Source organism: Lactuca sativa, chromosome 3 (genome assembly GCF_002870075.4).
Source record: "Lactuca sativa cultivar Salinas chromosome 3, Lsat_Salinas_v11, whole genome shotgun sequence".
NCBI lineage: Eukaryota > Viridiplantae > Streptophyta > Magnoliopsida > Asterales > Asteraceae > Lactuca > Lactuca sativa.
In genome coordinates, this window is record NC_056625.2 from 12,395,365 (window position 1) to 12,418,393 (window position 23,029).

The 23,029-nt window shown below is 33.0% G+C and overlaps 3 protein-coding genes across 3 annotated transcripts; 2 read left to right on the forward strand and 1 right to left on the reverse strand.

Annotated features, from left to right (window-relative positions):
• The first annotated feature begins 9,057 nt into the window (after positions 1-9,057).
• Positions 9,058-9,456, forward strand: LOC111886499 (uncharacterized). Its single transcript, XM_023882752.1, has one exon. It carries the CDS (start codon positions 9,058-9,060, stop codon positions 9,454-9,456), a length of 399 nt encoding a protein of 132 aa, XP_023738520.1.
• Positions 9,457-10,942: 1,486 nt separating this feature from the next.
• LOC111886468 (1-aminocyclopropane-1-carboxylate synthase) lies at positions 10,943-12,864 on the reverse strand. Its single transcript, XM_023882709.2, has 3 exons — positions 12,591-12,864; positions 12,212-12,504; positions 10,943-12,122 (listed from the first exon to the last, which is right to left on the reverse strand). The coding sequence occupies exons 1-3, from the start codon at positions 12,759-12,761 to the stop codon at positions 11,129-11,131; spliced, it is 1,458 nt and encodes a 485-aa protein (XP_023738477.1). The 5' UTR covers positions 12,762-12,864; the 3' UTR covers positions 10,943-11,128.
• Positions 12,865-18,220: 5,356 nt separating this feature from the next.
• LOC128132720 (60S ribosomal protein L12-like) lies at positions 18,221-18,597 on the forward strand. The gene has a single exon (XM_052769637.1). The coding sequence runs from the start codon at positions 18,221-18,223 to the stop codon at positions 18,578-18,580; it is 360 nt and encodes a 119-aa protein (XP_052625597.1). The 3' UTR covers positions 18,581-18,597.
• Positions 18,598-23,029: the final 4,432 nt, after the last annotated feature.

Here is a 23,029-nt window from a genome sequence, read left to right on the forward strand (position 1 = left end):
ATATGGAGTGAACGAATAGATGACTTTTAGGGTAGACCCTTAAGAGTAATGAAGATAATGGGGATGGGTAATTGGAATGATCGTTTAATGATTGTATATATATATATATATATATATATATATATATATATATATATTGTGGGTTGAAAATCCTATATGCTCACCAGGCCCCCAAGCCCGACCCACTCAGTTTTCTTTGTATCACAGGTATCGATACGAAGACATATTTCATAGAGAGATTTAAAGAAGATATAAATCATTAGTGTAAATGAATGTATGATATGTTTATGCTTATGTGTCTGTATCGGAACATGACATCCTGAGGTTTTATTATTAAATAAAAATACATTCTCTTTGAGAAATGTTTTGCTAAGTTATCATCATATCTTGTTTTGGGAACAAATTCCGCAACCGTTTTCTTTAAACGATTACTCTGATTTATAAAACAAAGCATAAACAAATCGGTCTTTTCTGGCCGTGAAATTGGGGATGTCACAGTCGTGGTATTCAAGACTTAGGTACTCTCCTCCTCGATCGGATCGAAGCATCTTGATTTTCCCGCCCAATTGATTCTCCACTTCTTGTTTAAACTCTTTGAACTTTTCAAAGGTTTTTGACTTGTGTTTGATTAAGTAGATATACCAACATCTACTATAGTCATCGGTGAAAGTCACACAGATGCGGATCGCATCCCTTGTGGTGGATCTAGAGGGCCCACACACATCGGTGTGTATGAGATCCAATAAACCCTCACTCCTTTCACAAGTGCCAGTAAAGGGTGACTTGGTCATCTTTCCAAGTAAACAAGATTCACACATGTCATCGTCCCTAAGGTCGAATGACTCCAACACTCCATCCTTTTGGAGTTGGGCTATGCGTTTCTTGTTGACATGTCCAAGATGAAAATGCCACAAGCATGCTTTATCCGTACTATTGGAAGAATCCACACACAATACATCATTTCCTAGGTTATCCCAACCATAACAGTTTCATAAATTCCATTACAAGGAAATGCTTCAAAATATAAAACACCATTTAGATAAGCATAAATAGAACCTTTCTCATTATCAAACGAATATCTAAATCCTTGTCTAAACAAACCATGAAATGAAATGATGTTTCTTGACATATCTGGCAAATAGCAACACTTTTTTAAATCTAAACCTAATCCATTACTAAGCGCTAGAGAATACACTCTAATCTTGGTGACAGGCGACGATCTTTTGTTCCCCATGATTATATTTATTCTTCCATGCTCCACATCCCTATCTCTTGTTAGTCCCTGCAAATCAGAACATATGTGAAAACCACATCCTGTATCAAGAACCCAAGAAATAGCATGTGATGAATCAATAGACTTAATTGTGTAAATACCTGCAAAATATGGCTTGATCTTCCCATCCTTGATGGCTTGCAGATATTCCATGCAACTTCTCTTCCAATGCCCTATTTTGTGGCAGTGGTGACACTCTGCCTCCTTTGGGTTAGAGTTGGGCTTAGTAGAACCAACTTTGGTTCTACTAGAAGATGTACCATCTTGGGATTTTCCCTTGTGGTGGCTCTTTGAAGGAGCATTCCTCTTCTTGCCCCTCCCTTGCCCAATGGCCAAAACAGGAGCAACGGTTGGAGTGAGAGTTGATGCAACAGACTTGTCCTTGAGATTGCTCTCAGCAGTCCTAAGCAATCCTTGAAGCTTGCTCAAGGTGTCATCTTCCTTATTCATGTGATAGGTCATGCGGAACTGGTTATAGCATGGAGGCAAGGTGTAAAGGATAATGTCGATTGCCAACTCTTCATCGAAGTTAACATTCAACTTCAGCAAGCGGTCAACATATCTCTGCATCTTTTGTAGATGAGTGATAAGGGACTCTCCACTGCCCAATTTGGCAGTGATCATCGAAGTGATGATCTCATACCTTTCTTGCCTCGCACTTTGGTGCTAACGGTCCACCACGTCTTGATGCATTTCATAGGGATAGTAGTCCTCGTAGGAATTTTGAAGTTCAGCATTCATGGTCGCCAACATGCTATAATGGACTTTCATAGCATCAAGCTCGTGGGCCTCAAAGGCAGTGATCTCTTCGGGAGTAGCAGTGTTGATGTTCACCTCCTTTAGCTCCTTATCGAGGACATACTCTTTGTCCTCATAACGAGTAACCATTCGGATGTTACGGATCCAATCATTGAAATTGGACCCGTCAAAAATCACTCTCCCACACAAATTCATGAGTGAGAACGAGCCGGAGGAGTTCGAGCCGGAAGCATTGTTGTTGTTTGACTTCGACATCTGAAATAGAAAAGAACAAAGTTGATTAGAAATGAATCCCTAATTAAACACCCAAAATGAGAAATTACGGCTAGGATCCAACAACATTATTTACACATTAGAAAAGGGATGCCGTAATCTAACATGCAAATAATTTGAAGGTAAGTGAATGACGATTCACTAATTCTCCTCCATGAAAAACATAAAAGTCTTAAGTTTTAAATGTATTGAAAAATTCCTAGATTCCTTTGAGATTCATTGAACTTTTCAATGGCATGTTTAAATCTCGATATGCCCCTCTAGTTTGTGACTGGGATGCCGAGGATCACAAAGCGGGTGTGAATAACCATGCAAATGTACATGGTGCCCTCATTGTTACAGTCACCTATTCGATGTGCCAGTTAACCACACATGCTCCATCGAACTATGACAAGCAATGAGTCACCCTTTTCCACCTTTGCTTAGAACCAATTAGTGTCCCAGTTAACCACACACGCTCCACTAACTTCTTAGCAAGGGTACAAAGTGTAATTTCATGGGATTGCATCAATTCACTTTACCTAAACGGCTAAACTAACTAAGATTGGGAATTTTCTAAAAATGTTTAGTTACTTTATATAGATTCATTATACTTATTAATGAGAAAGGGTTGCCGTCTCCTATCCGTTCGGCTAACGACCCTCCACCAATCAAGGAAGCAGTGCGTGAGAGTGGACACCCATTAAATGGCCATTTTATAGGCCATAACCTTATACCCCCATATAGATTGGCTTCGTGAATGAGGTCTACTAACGGTAAGACTAGCATTTAAGTTATACATATATATATATATATATATATATATATATATATATATATATATATATATATATATATATATATACACACACACACACACACACATATATATATATATATATATATATATATATTAATCTTGTAATAATATAATTATATAAGATGAATTTTAAACTTGTAAAATTCTAGGGTTTGAAATTTAAATAACTTAAATTAAACTTTTAAGGAAAAAAATTTTAATTTCAAAACTTGAGGACAAGTTTTTGAACTTTTCAAAACACAAAGGATCAAATAGCAAATAATTTAAATTAAACAATTAATTTAATGATCATCTATATTTGACCTAATCCATTTTATTTTGCAAGATAATTTACCAAATAATTTAAATAATCATCTTTTATCATATAAGGAAAATATTATTCAAATAATTAGCAATTATCTTTTGTTTTGGCAACGATAATCATAAATAAACAATAAAATTCGGATTTTATAAGTTAAAAACGATTTAGGCAATATCCTTAAGCAAAAACAACATAAAATCTCGAAATATCCTCTGCCTGACTCCCGGACTCACCGGGTCACTACCTGGACTCGCCGAATCCAGTGGGCAGAGGCCAAAAAAAAGATTTTCAGCAGATAAACAAGCATTGCATCACATACAACAGAAGCCAATCATGGCTCTGATACCACTGATGGGTTTTACACAAATAAACATCCTATGTGCACATGCAAACCCTAGTGCTTGGATCTAGGCTTCTCTATTGTACATGAAATGAATCCAAGACTTGCAAACCCTAGATCTAATAGCATGAATTCGAAATATAACATAACAAATCAGATCTAGATGATTACCTTTGTTGATTGCTTGATTTCTTCTTGATTCTTCTTGTCTTGGAGCTTAGAGTCACAAGTATAACTCCTCTAATGGCTTACAAACACCAACTAGCAAGAATGCAATTATGAGAGAGAGGAGGGAATGCTAAAATCGGCCCTAGGGTTTCTCCTGAGATCAAGTGTAGCCAATTTTCATAGCCCAAGGGTCCTATTTATAATGTAGGCTGCTAAGGTTTCTACGAAAACCCTAATAGACAACTTAATCACCAAGCAGCCGACGGAACCTTCTGGAATGGGGCCTTGGACAAAAATATGATGATCCTTCATCGTAATTTCGTTCCCCCTTAGTCCATTAGGTTTCCCAGCCCAAAACTTAACTATCATACATTTGACAGTTTATGCCCCTTTATTTAATTAATCTCTTTTAGTCACCAAATTAATTCCTAATTAATTTATGACCAATATTAATCAAATAATATGATTTCTCTTTTAATATATTATTCTTATAATATATTAATAAATCATAATATCTTCTCTCTCTCCATAAATTACCTTGTCAAGTTGCTATGGTGAAGGCAATCCAAAAGGACCATGCACAACCGGGTCAAGTACTTACCAAATATAGTTACAGGTTTAGACACTAATCCAACAAAAAGCAGTTTATGGGACCGGAGAAAGTCCACCAAACTGTTGAAAAGTTGAAAATAATTAGGGAGAGAATGCTAGCAGCTCATGATCGTCAAAAGAGCTATGCTGGCAACAAGCAAAGACCGATGACTTTTGAAGTTGGAGATTTGGTTTTGCTTAAAGTCTCACCGTGGAAGGGACTTATACGATTTGGAAAAAGGAGAAAGTTAAGTCCAAGGTTTATTGGACCGTTTAAAGTTCTTCAGAGGATTAATAACCAAGCTTCCAAGCTCGAATTACCCGAGGAACTGAATGGAATTCATAACACTTTCCATGTGTGTTATTTGAGGAAGTTCACGGGAGAAGTTCCCAACATAATTCCAATATCTGAATTAAGAATTGATGAGAACAAAAGGTAAATTGAAGAACCAAAGGCAATCGTTGACTGAAAGGCTAAGAAGTTACGATGCAAGATGGTCGAATTAGTGCTTGTCTGATGGAAACATGTGAATGGGCCAAATCTCACTTAGGAAACGGAGAGTGACATGATGAGTAGCTATCCGCATTTGTTTGTTTATGTGTGATTCTGGGGACGGAATCATCCTAAGCTAGAGAGAATTGTAACACCCGTGTTTCTGGGATAGGCATTAATGTTGATGTAATAGTCTAGGTTAAACTTTGTAACTCATTTTGAAATAATAAGAACGTATTATTTGAGTATTATGTGTTTTATGCTTAATTGTGTGGCTTAAATGCATTAAGAATAAAAATAAGTGTAATAATAAAATGGTAGATAAAAATGATATCGATACATAAAGATGTAGTCATTGTGGCAAGGTTTCCGAAAATATAAAGAATGCCGAAATCCGAGTTATAACGAAGAAGTTGTGATCTGTCAAAGTTTTGCAACAGAACCAGCACGACACTACGCGACGTAAATAGTGAATTTACGATAGAGCGATATTTAGCCTTAGTGATCTAAACAAAAGTCGTAGAATACGTTAAACCGAGAGCGTGCATAAGAAGAACGTCTAAATCTGACTTCATATGAGGAAGTTATGGTTTTTCTAAGTTTCGACTTAGCGGTATCAACCCAAAGTTCGAATTTAAGATCGAGTGAGTTTTAGCCGAAACAATCTAAACGAGAATCGAAGATCTCGTCGATAGTAGTCCAAAGGTAGACGAAAACGGACGTCAGATGAAGGCGTTATGAATTTCTAATGGAGTTTTCCTGTCCCGGCCTACTAAAAATAAAATAATAAAAGTTAAAGTCAAAATTAGCCGACGGAGTCTAAACGAGAGTTGTAGAGCGTAATCTCACCTACACGTGGATATAAAGAACGTCGAAAACGGAGCTCGTATGCGAAATATATGAATTTCTGAAGTTCGGGGCATGAACTTCAACCCCTGTGTTAGAGCTCACCACGTGAGCAGAGAGCTCACGACGTGAGCAGGTGATGGACGTATTCCAAGGCAAGTGGCCTGATGACGAACGCCATGACATATCGAGCTCACGACGTGAGCACTTGAGGCTCACAATGTGAGCATAGAAATTCAGCTCCCTATAAATAGAAGTCGAGTCCAGCCGAATTGGTTGCTCAATCTCTTTCCTCTCACTCCATATTACCTTGATTTACATGCAAGTTATACCCCCGAAGCCCTGGTATCATCCTGACACCCGAAGCAAGTCCCGAAGCTTCGAATATCCCGAGAAGAAAAGAGCTTCGAGCCGAAGCTCTGCCCGCGAGAAGTCCACTTTGTGAAGTATGTCGATTTCACCGAAGAATACTGTATTAAAGAGCCGTAGTGCTGTCCGAGCATCGTCTTATCAAGTGAGTGCATAGTTCCTTTCACATACACGATTTTAATACAAGTATTGATAAGTGTATTAGATATATGATATGTGTAAGTGTGTAGTTGCTTTCTGATAATACACATATATGAATTATGCTCTATGAAATACATGCTAAGTGATTATATACTATCTGTTACGTGGTATGAGTATTGAATGAATATGTTATATAGGTTTTAAGTTGTATGTAAACAAGTATATTTTATCTACAAATATGTTGGGTAGAACATGGGTAGATAGTGATGTGTGATGAAATAAAAATGATGAGAGGCCTCGATGTTGTTGTTGATCTAGTCATCTAGCGGAGTATGGATGACGACCACGAACTCTTTCTAGACAGTCTAGTGGGAACGTTGGCAGGTTCATAACCTGTAGGTGTTGTGAACGATGTGTTCACCGGTGTAATCTATCTCCCTCATGGTTTCCTTTAGGACATCTATTGTTAAGGAAACCCCTTTGTAGTAATGTCCATCCCGATGAAAAATCCTAGACTAGGTCCCTTGTGATAGTTGTTGTTTTAGGGACGTAAAGTGAGGATGACGAGAATGGGTAATCGGGTTATTGTTTGTTGGTGAAGTTAAATATAATTATTTATTGTGGGTTGAAAACCATATATGCTCACCAGACTCCCAAGCCTGACCCACTCAGTTTCTTTGTATTATAGGTAGTGTCGCGAGAGCATAAGTTGGACAACTTGTGAAGATGTTTTGTTTATAGGCCAGTTTTTGTATATAACTGTTGTAAGGCTTATAATGTGCCGTTTATGCTTTTGGTCTTTATCGCAACATGATATCCCGAGTTTTGTTATATATGTAAATACATTTCTTTAAGGAATGCTTTGATAAATTTTATTTATCATATTTTGTTTTGGGAACAAATTCCGCAACTCTTTTAATCAAAGGATTACTCTGAAAATTATTTTAAAAACATAAATTAAATCGGTCTTTTCTGGCCGTGATTTTGGGGATGTCACACCATCAAACCTAGCAACTAGACAATGAAATTATGAAAGGAGAGATATTAATTTATTATAATATTAATAAATTAATATAAATGATTTATTAATATGTTAAAAGATTAATAAGAAATCATAATGTTTAATTAGTAGTTAGCCAGAAATTAATTAGAATTGATTTTGAGATTAATTATATAAATTATAAAGTGCATGGACTGGTTTGCAATTATCCAATAGTAGAGTGGAAGGTTCGAGAAACTCCTTGGAAGGGGGTGGACGAAATCTGTAGAGGAAACCCTAATGATTTCGTCTAAGGGGATTTGATAAGCTTAGGCCCTAAGCAAAGGAACATTAGGGTTTTCCCTAAACCCTAGCCACCTCAGCTATATAAGGAAGCCTCTAGCTCCCAAAATCAGCCACTCCTTCCTTTGAAGAAACCATAGGCCGAAAATTGCATACCCTAGCCTCTCTCCTGATAAGTTTCCTTCTTGCTAGCTCTTGGGTGTAATTCCATTAGAGCCATTGCATTTATGGTGCTAAGCTTCCAAGAAGATCAAGATAAAAAAGGATCACCAATTGTTTAACAATTAAAAGGTATGTAACTCTAAAACCCTATTGGTTACTTTCGAAAATTAGCCTCCTCTATTAGGGTTCTTGTTTTGCAATTCAAAGTTATATGTTCAATAGTTAAAACATAGATCCAAAGTAGGTTGCATGTGAACTTAGGAATTGTTTTTCTAGTTTATTTGTTTTAACTAAAACCCATCAAAACCGGCCTGACTGAACATTTTGAGTTCCAAATACATCCCGAGAATCACCTCCGTACCGCCAACCAACTACTATATTGTTGTCTAAACTCAAAATTTAATGGAAACACGACCCCTAGCTACGAACGAACCCTGGCTTCTTGCCCTTAGCCATCAAAACATCCAATTGATGTGACTAAATTGAACGGTTATACACCTACTAATACAACCTCGGCTAACCACATGATTCAAACCAATTAATCACCGAGCCTTAAGATTCCCTTCAATGCACTGCCATACTCACCGGGTCCGCAACTTATGTCTGGAATACCCCTGCAAGGTCCTTAACATAAGTCTAGATTACCGTCGGATACTATACAGATACTGCTGTCATACCAACACTAGCATGACGACCCACGACCAAAACCACAAAGTCTAAAGATTCTCAACGACAACCTAATAATCTATAAAAACCCGAATAACCTTTCCTTAAGCATAACCCAAGCACTACACGAGCCACCCGAACCCTTATAACACTTCCTCAGCTGCATTTACTAATCGACCCCCCCCCCCCTAATGTGTCTCTAAGAATGTTGTGACTCGAACCGATCGGTCATCTCTGACCTGAACTGTCCACTGATATTTGAAACATAACCCCAACCGCTCTCTAAGGTTGAATACCCAACTTCCAGAGAAAACCACACAAAACGGGGACTCTCAGTACTATAATAACAAACCATCCTTGTCACTATCCTTCCTGAAATCGGGAACTCATCAGTCTGTTCTTAGAATCCTTACCTTAAGACTGATGATCATCCATTCGTCGAACCTACCACTAGTCCCTGACTAGGGGCATCACTAGAGGTGTCGGCTGGAAAAAAAGAAAAGATGCTTGGTCAAAGACAGAATACTGTTAGGTGGACCATCATGGGATTGGATTTCATATCCTTCCAATGATGCTCAAATCGAAGAATTGCTCATGCTCTCATCATTACTTGGATCCTTCCAACCAAGTACATCTGATGATGGGTGGAAATGTGGTATCACCGCTGATGGGGTTTTCCAGGTAGCTGCCCTCAGGTATGAAATTGACAATCTAGACAATCCGGTTATGGCGGATCGTATGGAATGGAGTCGTGAGGTACCCATCAAGGTTATAGGTTTTATTTGGAGAGCAATTCAGAATCGAGTGCCAACATTATGTGCACTTAAGCAGAGAGGTGTAGACACGGGTTCCATTATGTATAGTTATTGTATGACGGTGGAGGAGGAATCTGATCACGTTTTGCTCTCGTGCCCATTTGCAAAAATCGTGTGGGAATGGATTCTTAGTGGTGTGGCATTCATATGCCCCAGATCTCGACAATTGGAGAGATGATTGAGTTCATGAATTCGTTTATACCAGGTAAGGAACATAGAAATAACCTAATTTTCATCTGGTATGGGACGATATAGTGTATTTGGAAGGCGCGATGTGATAGAGTACTAAAAAATATAAGGATTCATCCAACAAAGGTGGCTGAATTTATCAAGTCCCATGTGTTTATTCGGATCAAACATAGAAGGTTGAAATGTTGTTATAGATGGATTGATTGGTCTATCTCCCCTTTACTTTGCATGTAAACTCTCAGTACTTTATTCTTGTTTCCCGGTCGGCTAGTGACTTGCTAGGCGGATGTAGACAGAATTGTTTTAATATATTTCCTGGTTCCAAAAAGAATATTTATTTACAAGTTAACCACATAAATTTATATCGTACATACTGCTTTGACATTCTTCTAGCAAAATATAAGTAGAATTTGTGTCGGATCACCTTTGCAATGGTGTTTGAAATAGGTTTCTAGTGGCTACTTTTGCTATACTTTACCATATCTAAAATAATGACATGTTCCAAAAATAGTCAGTGCATGTTGAAATTTTCTTTTGGCTTTGTTTGGAGAATCCATGGAAACCAATATGCCACGACTCTAGAGATAAGGGAAAGGGTTGTGTTTTATCTGCCAAATTGTCAATCCGAGTCATCTGCGAATCCAAAAATGCAAACATTCGTAAGTGTGGCATGTGGGCGGTTCTAACTTTAAAGGCTGACATCTTGCAACTTGCAACTTGTCTTCATTTTGTACCTCTAATTTTCTTCAATTAAATTATATTATATTCTTATTTGAACTAATTGTCTTTTCATTTTGTTATATCATCTGAATTAGTGAAACATTATGCTAAATGGCTTGTTATTTTATGGAAATATACTTAATTAAATGTTTAAGTGAAAATTGAAATCCCCCAACCAGTTATTATCATTATTCTATATTGGTTATATAATTATTATTAATAATAACTAAATGCTAGTATCTTATTATCTATATTTTTTTTCATATATTAAGACATTAAATTAACTATCTTACGCTATTTTATTAGTACAAAATTATGCATTGAAACATGTTGCCGTACAATACATTATAAATGCAAAAGTGATACTAAATGCATAAAAAGTAATTATGCTGTTTGGAGACTCTGTAAACGAAAAAAAAAAGTTATTATCAATAATAGAAAACACCCAAAAATAAAAAAATAAAATAAAATAAAAAATAAAAAATTCGGTTTAACAGGTGAAATCGAATATACCCTGTAAAAGATAAATAGGAAAAAAAATGTTTAAAAACTTGATGTATACAGAAATAACATTAATGGCGAGTCAAATAAAAGTGGTTGATTGGTGATATAAAAGTTTTTCCCTTAATAATGTTTTCATTTACGAATATTGGGTATTGCATTGATAACAATTTATTTATTTATATTAATATTAATGTATTTTTTATATAAAATCCAAAAGACTAGTAAGTCAACTCAATTATTATAGTAATAAATAGGACAATTTCATTCAATTTTTATTCAAACTTTATTTTACACAATAGGTCATGTCATGCACCAAATAATTATGTCATAGACACTATACAATTCTCACACTTCTAGGCCCTTACACTCTTTATGTCAAAAACCTTTCTTGCATCTATTGTACTTAATGCATCAACACTTGTAGCACACATGTTGGTCTAATTATGCGCCCGCACCAACGGCGAGGCAAGCGGGGAATGAGGTGACATCCGATGAGGAGTCAACATATCGTCAAGCCTTCGTGATGATAACCTGAAATGTTGATTGTTTTGCCAACAAGGTCGCATGGTCTTGATCTCGAGCATCTTGTTCTTTAGCACAAACGTCTTAATCCTTCTTAACGCGATCATAGTTGTCTCATCGTCCATGTTTGCAAAGCAAACACGGAACCAACCAGGCTCAGAGCAGTGGAATGATGAGCCTGGTGAAACATTCAACTTAATGTCACCTATTATAGTTCTCCAGAATGTCATTTCAGATTCAAAAGTTGGCTCTTTTAGGAATCGGCGTAAATCCATCCAAAAGAATAAGCCCGCGTTGCTTTCCAAGCTCCCGATTCCGACCTGGGCTAGCCCACGGGTAAACATATCGTGCCTGTGGGCTAGTCTGATTCGGCTCTCTGATATAAAGTTGTCAACAAACTTATTGTCTGATAGCATGGAGGCGAGCATGTGTTGGGTTTGAGTCGAAACGAGCCCGAAGCTCGACATTTTACGAGCGATGTTGACGACATTGTTGTTGTAGGAATATACGATTCCGACTCTAAAGCCCGGGAATCCCATGTCTTTTGAGAGACTATAAACGATATGGATCAAGTCGAGGTTGCATTTGGGCTCTTCTTTTATGATTTCTGCAATGCTAATGAATTCATCACCTTTGGTGACTGTGCCGGCGTAGATCTCGTCGCATATGAGGTGGATGTTCTTGTCGGTGATGAAAGTCACTAGATATTTTAAGGTTTCCCTGTCGAGGAAAGTTCCCAATGGGTTTGATGGGTTTGTTATTAACAGCCCTTTGACTTTAATGTTGGCTAGTTTTGCTTTCTCGTATGCAATTTCGAGAGCTTCTGAGGTGATCTTGAAGTTATTTGAGCTTTCACAAACCACCGGTAAAAGCTTGACTCCAGTTCGCCATCCCAAATCTCGATCGAACCTGCAAAGTTGAAATTGGAGTTATTTAGTGGAACATATATATGAAACGAAAATTCTTCTAACATGTCTTTTTTAGAGAGATTTGCATACCCTGGATAATAAGGGGTGGGAACTAAGAATGCTTCGCCGGGATTTGCTAAACAGAAAGCCAGCGTTTCATGAGCTCCGGTGGCGCCACCGCTCATCACAATGCGGTCAGGGTCAAATGTCACACGGTTTCCTCGAACTCGGTTCATGAAATTAGCAATGGAGTTTCTGAACTCCGGCAAGCCATGGTAGTCTTGAAAAATGGCAGTCTCTTTGAAATCCGAAGCTCCCTGTGGGGTACAAATTGAAGCAGTCGGGTTCGCTTGAATCCATTCTTGGATCAAATCAAAACAAAGCTGAAGAACAAACAAACAGATCAGTATGACGAAATTCGAAATTTCCAATCTGGTGTAATTAAATGCATTAATATATGTATGTATACCATATTCTCGGCAAGACCCATTTGAATAACGCCGGCTGGATTGTGTTGAGAGTGGAAGGGATTGGCGTCGTACGCCTTCCAACCGTCGAAATAGGGAGAGTTTTCACCATGTCCGTCGTTGGTTGCGATCTTCGATAACATGTTTTGGGTGTTCTTCATGGCGACCTCCATTGACTCTATTGATTTAATTATGCTTTAAAGAAGACGAAGGAATCAGTAGCAGAAAAAGGTTGAATAAATTGAATGTTGTTAAGTTGAGGAGTTCATAAGAAGGAGGAGAATTATATATAGAGAATGACTGGGGGAGGAAAGTTCGTTGAAGATGGGACCATTTTGAGTTCTGGCCGCCACCACATTTTTTTCTCGATTTTATTTCAATCTTCAATTTGTCATGTTAGTGTTTGAGACTCATGGAATTATTGCTTTGATTCAACCATCAAAATAATTTTCAAATTATTACTACATCAAAACTTATTTTATATAATATAATTTTATACAAAAATAACGTTTGTTAGCTTTATAAAAAATATATCATAATTTATAAAGTAGTTTAGTAATAGTTTGTCAAACTCAGATTTAGAGTAAACTCCACAAAATTCATTAGGTTTGATACTGTGTTATTTTTTGTTACACTTTAATCACTTTTAGTTTTTATAATGTTGACCACTTAATCAGTCAACTCATTTATCCGTTGACATGTCATATCACTAAAGAGGCAAATATGGACATATCACCGGGTAATTGGATTGACCGATTAAGTGATCAACATTGTAAAATTAGAACAATTACAGGCTAAATTGTAACAAAAAAGGATAATGTGAAAATTAGATTTTTACTAAAACATAATGATGTTTTTATGAAAGTTGATTCATATATAACAATTAATTTTAAAAATTAAAGTTTGTTACTAATTTAAAATATAAAATCGGTTACTTGTCAACTTTAAGACATTATGAAAAGTTGGTTTCTCCTTTTATCTAAAATAATAACATTTTATGTAAACTAATTCGTATATAATAATTTTTCTCTATACACCATAATTTATGTTTTAAAATATTGTATTATATAATCTTATAAAGCACGTATTTTTGTGAACAAATCACTTCCATTTTTTATACTTCATCATTTCAAATATTGATGTATATTATATAATATCAAAATTAATATAAGGGTTTAAATCATTTTTAGTCTTGAATTTTTCTAGATGTTTTATTTTGGTCATTATATTTTGTTTAAGTTATCATTAGTCATTTTGTTTATTTTTATTCATTTTAGTCACTCTAACAGGTGATAGCCAGTATACAAAATCGAAGGATTTTGTCATTGTTATAATTAGTCATTGAATATTTTTGGATGTTTTATTTTAATCATTATATTTTGTTTAAGCTACTATTGGTTACTGACCTTGTTTATTTTATTTATTTTCATTTTAGTTACTCTAATTTTATGCTAACATTTATATAAAAAAAATGCAAATTTTTTCCTTTTCTCTACACTTCAACTTGATACATCGATTATTTTAGAGTATATTATACGAATAATCCTTGTGATTTAGGGTAGCCTTCACATTTAGTCCTTAACTTTTTTAACTCGAAGAGTCCTAATGGCTTTAAAAGACTATTTTGCCCTTATTCACCCCATAACTCTTGTCATCGGTAGAAACACACCCAATCACCGTTGAATAATTAATTTCACTTTGGGTAACCCTCTGAGAAGTGTTCGTATCGGGTGACCCAAAGTGCACAATATCTTGGTATGTGTGAATCAACTGAAAACACAAACAAGTCTATGTTTTCTTCCAAGAGCATGAATCAGGGGACTTGATCCTAGGGTTGGCAAATATGTACCACGGAAACTCAACCAACATGTTACCAACCGAATCAAAAATATTGGTAGCTAATATGTTTGGTAGCCAACATGTTTGGATGGTAGTAGCATACCAACTGCATAATTATGATATGGTAGTGGTATAAAATTTTCAATATCACGATAGTACCGTACCAACCAATTCAACTTTATATATATATATATATATATATATATATATATATATATATATATATATATATATATATATATATATATATATATATATATATATATATATAGTATATTTGGTGTTTAAGATTTTAAGAGCTTTGATATTTTATCGTATTAGTAAAATTTAAAGTTTAAACTCATGTTTCTGTGTCCCATTTTCTCTATGGCTTTAACTTTTGAACGGGCGTGTCCAATTTTTTCTATAATTTTCACTTTTAAACTCATGTTAGAAATTAATAAAATCAATTTAGATTGAATTCTCAATCTCAACGACTATAAAAATCTCATTTACAAAACTCTTACTCACGTTTCATAATGCTTAAGAGCACAAAAACACTTAATTCACAAAACTTGAATACATGTTGGTATATACAATTACCAACATGTACCAACCAAATTTATTGGTAGCCAAAAAAGTTGGTACCAACTATATTTCGTATGGTATTGGCAGCAATTTTTTTTACCAACTATAATCAGTAAGATATATGGTTTAAGGAAAAAAGGATTAGTACCATACTAATTCCACCCCCACTTGATCATCCTTCAACGTGCAAGGACTTTGTTTTTGTATGAAGCAATTGAAAACACAAACAATTTTGACTAGTGAGAATGTGGGTAAGAGGTTTGATGGTGTCTTATTTCTATGGTATGTGATTAAAATCGAATATTTTCTTTGAAGTATAAAACTCCAAAATACATAAAAGGAAAGAATAAAGATGACATTAACGTTCTAGACATCAAGATGGCAACAAAATGCAAAGGATGGAGTAAGTCAAAGTGAAAAGTAATTATCGAAGTTGATTGGGTGAAGGCAACCCTAAATCATAGGGATTATTCATATAATTTACTCTAAAATAATTGATATAATAAGTTTAGTTGTGGAGAAAAGGAAAAAGAGTAGTAGTTTTTTTTGTTTTTTTTTTTTATAATAATAAAGTAGAGTGACTAAAATGAAAATTTTAAACTAGTCTAGTGACTAATGATAGCTTAAACAAAATATAATGACTAAAATAAAACACCTAGAAAACTTCAATGACTAATTATAACATTGACACAGATGTTCCATGATATAAACCAACTATCACCGATTATAGTGACTAAAATGAAAAAAAAAAAAAAAAAACAAAAAAGTTTGGTAACTACCGGTAACTTAAACAAAGTACAATGACTAAAATAAAACACTCAAAAAAGTTAAATAACTAAAAATCGTAACACTCGGTTTCTCAGATATTATTTTTATACTCTAAATTATGTGGATTAGGCGGGGCCCTTTATGTATGTTTGGCAGGACCCATTATGTAAATTGGGCGGGGCATGTTAAGTATGTAGGGCGGGGCTCGTGATGGTTATGTGATATTTTGAAGAATTCACTTAACCTTGTGTTTACGGTTTTATGTTTAAATGTTTCTGGTATTTATAGTTCCAAAGGGAATAACCTGAATTGATCGCATTACACCCCTTGGAGTTCTATTCTCGTATTATTTATTTATGATTTTACTCTAATGTTAAAAAACACATTACATTCTAATTGTCTCTTGAATAAATGATCGAATGGTTTTGATGACTGAAAAAATAAAATTTTTACTTAATATTTTTAGAATGTTATAAAAATAACCTAAACCCTTAATATAAAAATAACCTAAACCCTTAATATAAAAATACATTCGTTCTTCCATTTCAAAAGATTCGCTGTATTTTATAATCATATGCAAAATAAGCACTTTAATTTTTGTTGATATATTCTTGCTAATCACAATGTTGATTTGTATTAAATAAAAGCACTGATATATTTATTTTTTATATTCATAAAAAAGGTAGTCATGTATTTATATTTATATTCATATGAAATGTATTCTCTCTTGTTCAGTTATATTTTATTAAACATCTATATCGTGATCCTTTAGAATTCTAGTACTTATTTTAACATGAAAAAATAGTTTTTCATCTTTTTATTTATTTAGTTCAAATTGCATGGTCCATGCTATTATTATTATGCGTATACAGTAGGTAGGTTCTTTCTATTTTCCATTCATATCACCGTTTGAACTAAATGTGCATACTTGAATTACATTTTGACCACTTATACTTATGATTTTGCGCATTTGTGGTTCATTGTTACTCTTTTTAAGTTTTAACACTCAACTTTTGACAACTGGGTACTCGTAATATCGTGTAATTTAGACACCGATTGTAGCACTAGTTTCTTGCATTGTGATGGTATGATGGAGCGCGCAGTTGCTTTAAACATTTTACACGTTATACTTGAAAGAAGAAGTACATGTATGTTGAAATGTCACTTTAGTTTTTATTGCTTCACATGGTGAACAAATTAAAAAACGATTTCAAAGGGACCACAGATCAAACAAACCGTAATGGTGCAATTCAACCTTGTAGAACTTTAAGTAGAGCTTAAAACGTGACATGTGACACTGTCTAATTTGCATCTAGAGATAAATAAGATGTTTAAACACAAATAACTGAATACATTTACTAAATGTCATAGACCTCCACATGTTTCTTAAAACTTTTAGAGTTCATCATAAGTCATAACAAACTTATATTTTTTTGATCAATTTAAATAACACGCGCCATACACGTTTCAATAGTGCATGTACTTAATAATATCACCTCATGGATTTTCGAAGAGATGCGCTCTTTTTCTCATAATGCCAATGGTATGGCTTGTTTTACGTGGTTATTGCTTTTACACCAATAAAAGTATGTTAGAAATACACCAACCAACCAACAAAGTGATGTTATGGCATGTTCGTTCTTTCAAGGTTAAAAACACCAAATGTGTAAATCAAACAAAACCTATCAACATGGCTACACATGTATATATTAGGATTAGTGTTCCCACAACAAAAAATGAGAACTTAAATAGAGCCGATATTCATAATGAATTTTGAACTAAATTAATTTAAATTGAACAAAATAAAGAAGATGGGTTCGAAAATGCATATTTTTTTGTTTAAATTAGTTACGAACTTTGAAATCGACACTTTTCTTATTTAAACCGTTTACATCCGACCTTCAACACCTCTCGCAAGGTGTTCTGCAATCTTCCCTTTTAAATTAGAAAACTCTTGTTGCAATGTCATGTAATCGTGGCGTTCCGTTGCAAAATCAAGAAAAAATAAAAACTACATTATTATCTTATTATATTTATTCAGCAAATCAGTCTACTACATTATTTTAATATTTAGTAAATAGACTTGATTATAAAAATATTTATTTATAATTAAGTTAAATTGTAATGTTAGTTTATCTTATAATCTAGATGAACAAATGTATAATTTATTGCGTTGATATTATAAAAAATCTTTTATATATATATATATATATATATATATATATATATATATATATATATATATATATATATATATATATATATATATATATATAGGTAAAGATTCAAATGATAACCACAAAAGATTAAGAATCCCCTTCCTCCTCAAATGGCACACACATAAACACATAGTTACTTTTTACTTTCGTGCTCATTTCTCTTGTCTGCACAAAATCAAATCTCTTTATATTGTACTAACTAGGGCTTGCTTATAACCAAAGATCCACCATGAAAATCGATGGCAAAACGAACCTTCTTCTTCTATTTGGATTTTATCTTCAAGTTCACCGTTCAAAATCGTCAAGCTAAAGTCTCCGTCGTCCCCTCCGTTACAGCTCTAGTCATCAAAACCTTGAAGGAGCCGGAACGCGATCGCAAGAAGGTGAAAAACATCAAGCACTCCGACAACATATCGCTAGACGATGTCATCGAGATTGCGAAGGTGATGAGGATGAGGTCAATGGTGAAGGAGTTGGCAGGGACAGTGAAGGAAATCCTCAGAACTTGCGTTTCGGTTGCGTGTACTGTTGATGGAAAGGATTCGAAGGATCTGCAACAGGAGATTGCTGATGGTGATGTTGAAATCCCTATCGATTGATCAATCTAGGGTTTTGATTTTACTCATATTCCTTTTTCTCTTTCTATTGTTTATACTAGTTGGTAGAGACATGATATGGAATGCAAATGTGAAGATAACCAAAGATCAGTTTCTTTCTTTGGGAAGCATGACAACAAGGTAATTCTCTAATTTCAATAAGGATTAACCCAACTTACTCCTCAATCCTCATTCACATATTTTCCATAATCCTCTTATAAAAGGTTAATGCTGCTTGAAGAGAACCAAATTTCTTTTGACTCGGATAATGGATTGTTATTTGATGGTGTAGTTCCTAAGTGCACAAAGTAAACGACTCAAGCATGATGCTTATCTTTATATGTGATTTGATTATACTTGAAGGTTACTATGAGTATTTTTCAGAATTTGTTATTCAAGTTAAACAGTATTGCCATCCATTTTCTTACTCAATTGTCAGCTGTTGTGATTTTAGCTTGAGATCCATTTTTTCTTCATATTTTGTAGTCCCAGATGGTCATTGAAGCAGGAAGTAACAAAGGTAGTTAAATTTGTTAACAGACAGATGCATGAGAAGTCTATCAAGACAAAGGTAGTATTATTGAAACTACTGTGTATTTATAAACATTTTTTTCTTCAAATTTTTTAATCACTTGTCATAATGTTTTTTTTATTATATTGGCGCCTTTTCGGTTCTGAAAGAACTTGTTGTCGTTTTGCCTGACTGTCTTGCTGACAACATAGGATCGCTCACTCCTGGAATAGAGAAAGCACTTTGTTTAAGCGAATTTCTACAATTATATGTTTCATCTTTTTGCATTTATATATGGTTGTTTAATTTTAATCTAACTTATCCTTTTCTCCAGGAAAAATCTTCAACCTCAAATCTAAAGATTGAGGCACTTATATTTACAAGATTAGTTTTAGCTTCTCATTCTCCAATTGTTTTTCACCCATACATCAAGGTAATGCTACAAAAATTCTTTTGGTTTCTGCATAGATTTCCAACAGAGCTCAAACTATGAATTTGATTTGTGCTTTCTGTCATAGGATCACTTGGTAGTTAATTCACAATTTAATACGGTCATTTTACAGTTTTATAGCTTTAATTCACAGGTTAATACAGTTAATTTATAGTTTAGTATGTTCACAAGTAAATATAATAAATTCACAGTTTAATACACAAAACTTATACATTTATAACTATATTCTCAACTTGAAACTTACATTTATACCTTTAGTTAGATCTGAAACGTAGTGTTTTTTCAAAGTTTATTTACACAATATCCGTAATTTAAATTTTACATACTTTATTCAAAATTAAAGAAAATCATATTTTTGTATAATGCTTCTTTCATTTAATATTTCATAAGCAAACACAAAATTCACAAAAAAAAAACACCTTAATAAAGTAATTTAACAATTTAATACAATTAATTAACAGCTTAATACAGTCAATTTACTGTTTAATATGCAAAATTCACAACTTAATACAACAAATTCATAATTTAATATATTAAATATTATACATTCACATCATGAACTCTTTGTTCTTTACATTATCCTACGAGGCATGATTTTTATAAATTTTAAACTATGAATGCATGATTTTTTTTATATATATTATCATGATTTTTATAAGTTTTAAACTACGAATGCATGATTTTTATAAGTTTTAAGTTGTGAATAAAAGATATTTTGTACAAATTTAAGTGATTTAATAAAAAAAACATAAATTTTAAACTGTGAATGTTGTAAATACATTAATATTTTTGAACTTTTATATTTTTCTTATGTTAGTATTTTCTCAAATAATGTTAATTTGGGGTTTTTAAATTATAAATTGTAACATTTTAATGCTTCATTTATTGTTTAGTTATGTTAATATTAGTTTTAACTTTTATTAATAAAAAATATATTTTAAAATGTGAATACATGATTTTTTATAAGTTTTAAGCCGTAAATACACGATTTTTTATATGTTTTAAGCTGTGAATACATGATTTTTATACATATCTGATTGTTTCAATGAAATACCTACGTTTTGAGCTGTAAATGCATGAGTTTTTTTTTATAAGGATTAAGCTGTTAAGATACTATTTTTTTACAAAAATCTGAATGCTTCAATGAAAAACATAAGTTTTAAGCTGTTAACGTATGATTTATTATGATTTATATGATTTTCAATTAAGTATGTAAAAATTAAATTGTGAATGTTTTTGTAAATAAACTTTGAAATAAATACTAGCCTATAAATCTGAAAGTGTAAATGTATTTGTAAATAAGTTGTGAATATTTTTTATTAAACCATCACTTGATTGTATTAAGTTGTGAATTGACTGTATTAAGTTGTGAATTGAGTGTATTAAGCTATAAATTTTTTTATAATTCATGGTATCCATCTATGAGATAAAAGTACCATTATATATAGATCTCATTTAATCTAATTTTGAATAAAGCATTTAAAATTTAAGTTGTGAAAATTTTTGTAAATAAACTTTGAAAGAAGCATTAACCTATAGATCTTAAAGTATATCTATGTAAATTTTAAGTTGAGAACATAGTTGTGAATGTATAATTTTGTGCATTAAACTGTCAATTTTTTTATACTACACTGTGAATTTTATGTATTGAACTGTGAATTGATTTTATTAAGCTATAAACTTTTGATGAATTATGTGTTAAAATACGACTGATTTATGTATAAATGTTTGTTTTAATCTGTTTGTGAATATATTTATTTTTTGTGTGGTATAAATATGGAAGACTATATTAATTTTTATAATTATTTTGCATTAAATTCATGATGAGTGAATTAGTAGGCTTTGTTAGACTGTGATTATAGTATTTAAGTTGTTAATGCATGACTTTATTTACATACCTGATTTGGAAGAAAAGATGGTTGCGATGTTGCTACGGGTGTTTGGTGGCAGCGTGTGGTGGTGGTGGAGTTTGTGCTTTTGACTTATTTGAATTAGTGAATTATTGTAAAATAATTTGTATTAAGTTGTGAAGTTTTTGCAATAAACTGTAAATAGAGTGTATAAAGTTGTATTTTATATCAGTCTTGTGTTAAAATATAAGAGCATATGCAAATTAAAATATTAGATTGTAAAAATTACATTTTTGCACTTTTTGTACCAAAATGACCAAAAAAAGGAATTTTAACATGTTTTATAAGAGTATCATGTACATTTTTACTAATTAATGGAGGTTCTTAGGGTTCTTAATCTTTTGTGGTTCTCATTTGAACCACTCCCTATATATATATATATATATATATATATATATATATATATATATATATATATATATATATATATATATATATATATATATATATATATATATATATAGAGAGAGAGAGAGAGAGAGAGTTAGGTTCAAATGTTTTCACTATCTATTGTGTGCATGTATGATAGATTCTGAACCAATCATTTTAATTATTTTAGGAAAGTAATTAATGCATATTAAATGTTAAAGATGTAATTAATACATATTATATCTTCAACATGTAATATGCATTAATTAGTTTTCTTAAAATAACTAAAATGATTGGTCCAGAATCAATCATACATGCACACACTAGATAGTAAAAACAAAATAACCTAACCCTATATATATATATATATATATATATATATATATATATATATATATATATATATATATATATATATATATATATATAGTAATAACATTCATTTTATTTTGCATATTCAAGTAAATAGAATAACTAACATTTAATAATAAAGATTCTATGCCTAAATAAACCATGGTATACAACGGAATTTTATTAAATCTAAGAACCAAAATTAAAAAATAAATAAGATAATAAAAGGTTAAAGAATACTAAATGGCTATAATAAAAATCGTATCATTAGACATACTCTTACATGATACTGACAGTATATATTTAGGCCAAGCTATATAATAATCGATATAGATATAGATAATAAAAATATACGTAACGTAATTTTTAAAACACGAATTACACACGATAAATCTACGAATGTAGACCACACATGAACATCGAATTATGTATCCATTTCTTGGCCCAAATCATTCATCAATCAATCGCTGACATGTAACACGTATCTACTAATTTTGGCAAAATTTGAAAAGCAAACGTGTATTATGTTTCCATTTATTACATAAGTTTTGGTATTAAACATGCGACAGCTTGTTGATAAGTAAACTTTGGACCCCCCACATAGATCGGTCATCCTTGTTCATATAACATCATGTCCATGTGATTAAATTGTTTGTTTTGTTATCTGTATTCAGACACAAAATTATTAAATAATGTTTAACCAAAATAGATGGCCAAACCAAAAAGTATACAATCCACTGTCTCGTGTTATGGGGTTGCCGTGACATTTTAGTGGCCGCAGCCAGCAAGAACACTATCCAACTAGAATTTTCCCCACCCGATGAGACATTTCATTAGGTTGCAGGGTGTGGATGCGGTCT

Coding starts and splice junctions, on each gene's coding strand:
- LOC111886468 (XM_023882709.2), bottom strand. CDS start 12,761: ATGGAGGTCGCCATGAAGAACACCCAAAACATGTTATCGAAGATCGCA. Junction 12,505..12,590: donor TGGGTCTTGCCGAGAATATG/GTATACATACAT, acceptor TTTGTTCTTCAG/CTTTGTTTTGATTTGATCCA. Junction 12,123..12,211: donor CCCACCCCTTATTATCCAGG/GTATGCAAATCT, acceptor TCAACTTTGCAG/GTTCGATCGAGATTTGGGAT.
- LOC128132720 (XM_052769637.1), top strand. CDS start 18,221: ATGGCAAAACGAACCTTCTTCTTCTATTTGGATTTTATCTTCAAGTTC.
- LOC111886499 (XM_023882752.1), top strand. CDS start 9,058: ATGCTCTCATCATTACTTGGATCCTTCCAACCAAGTACATCTGATGAT.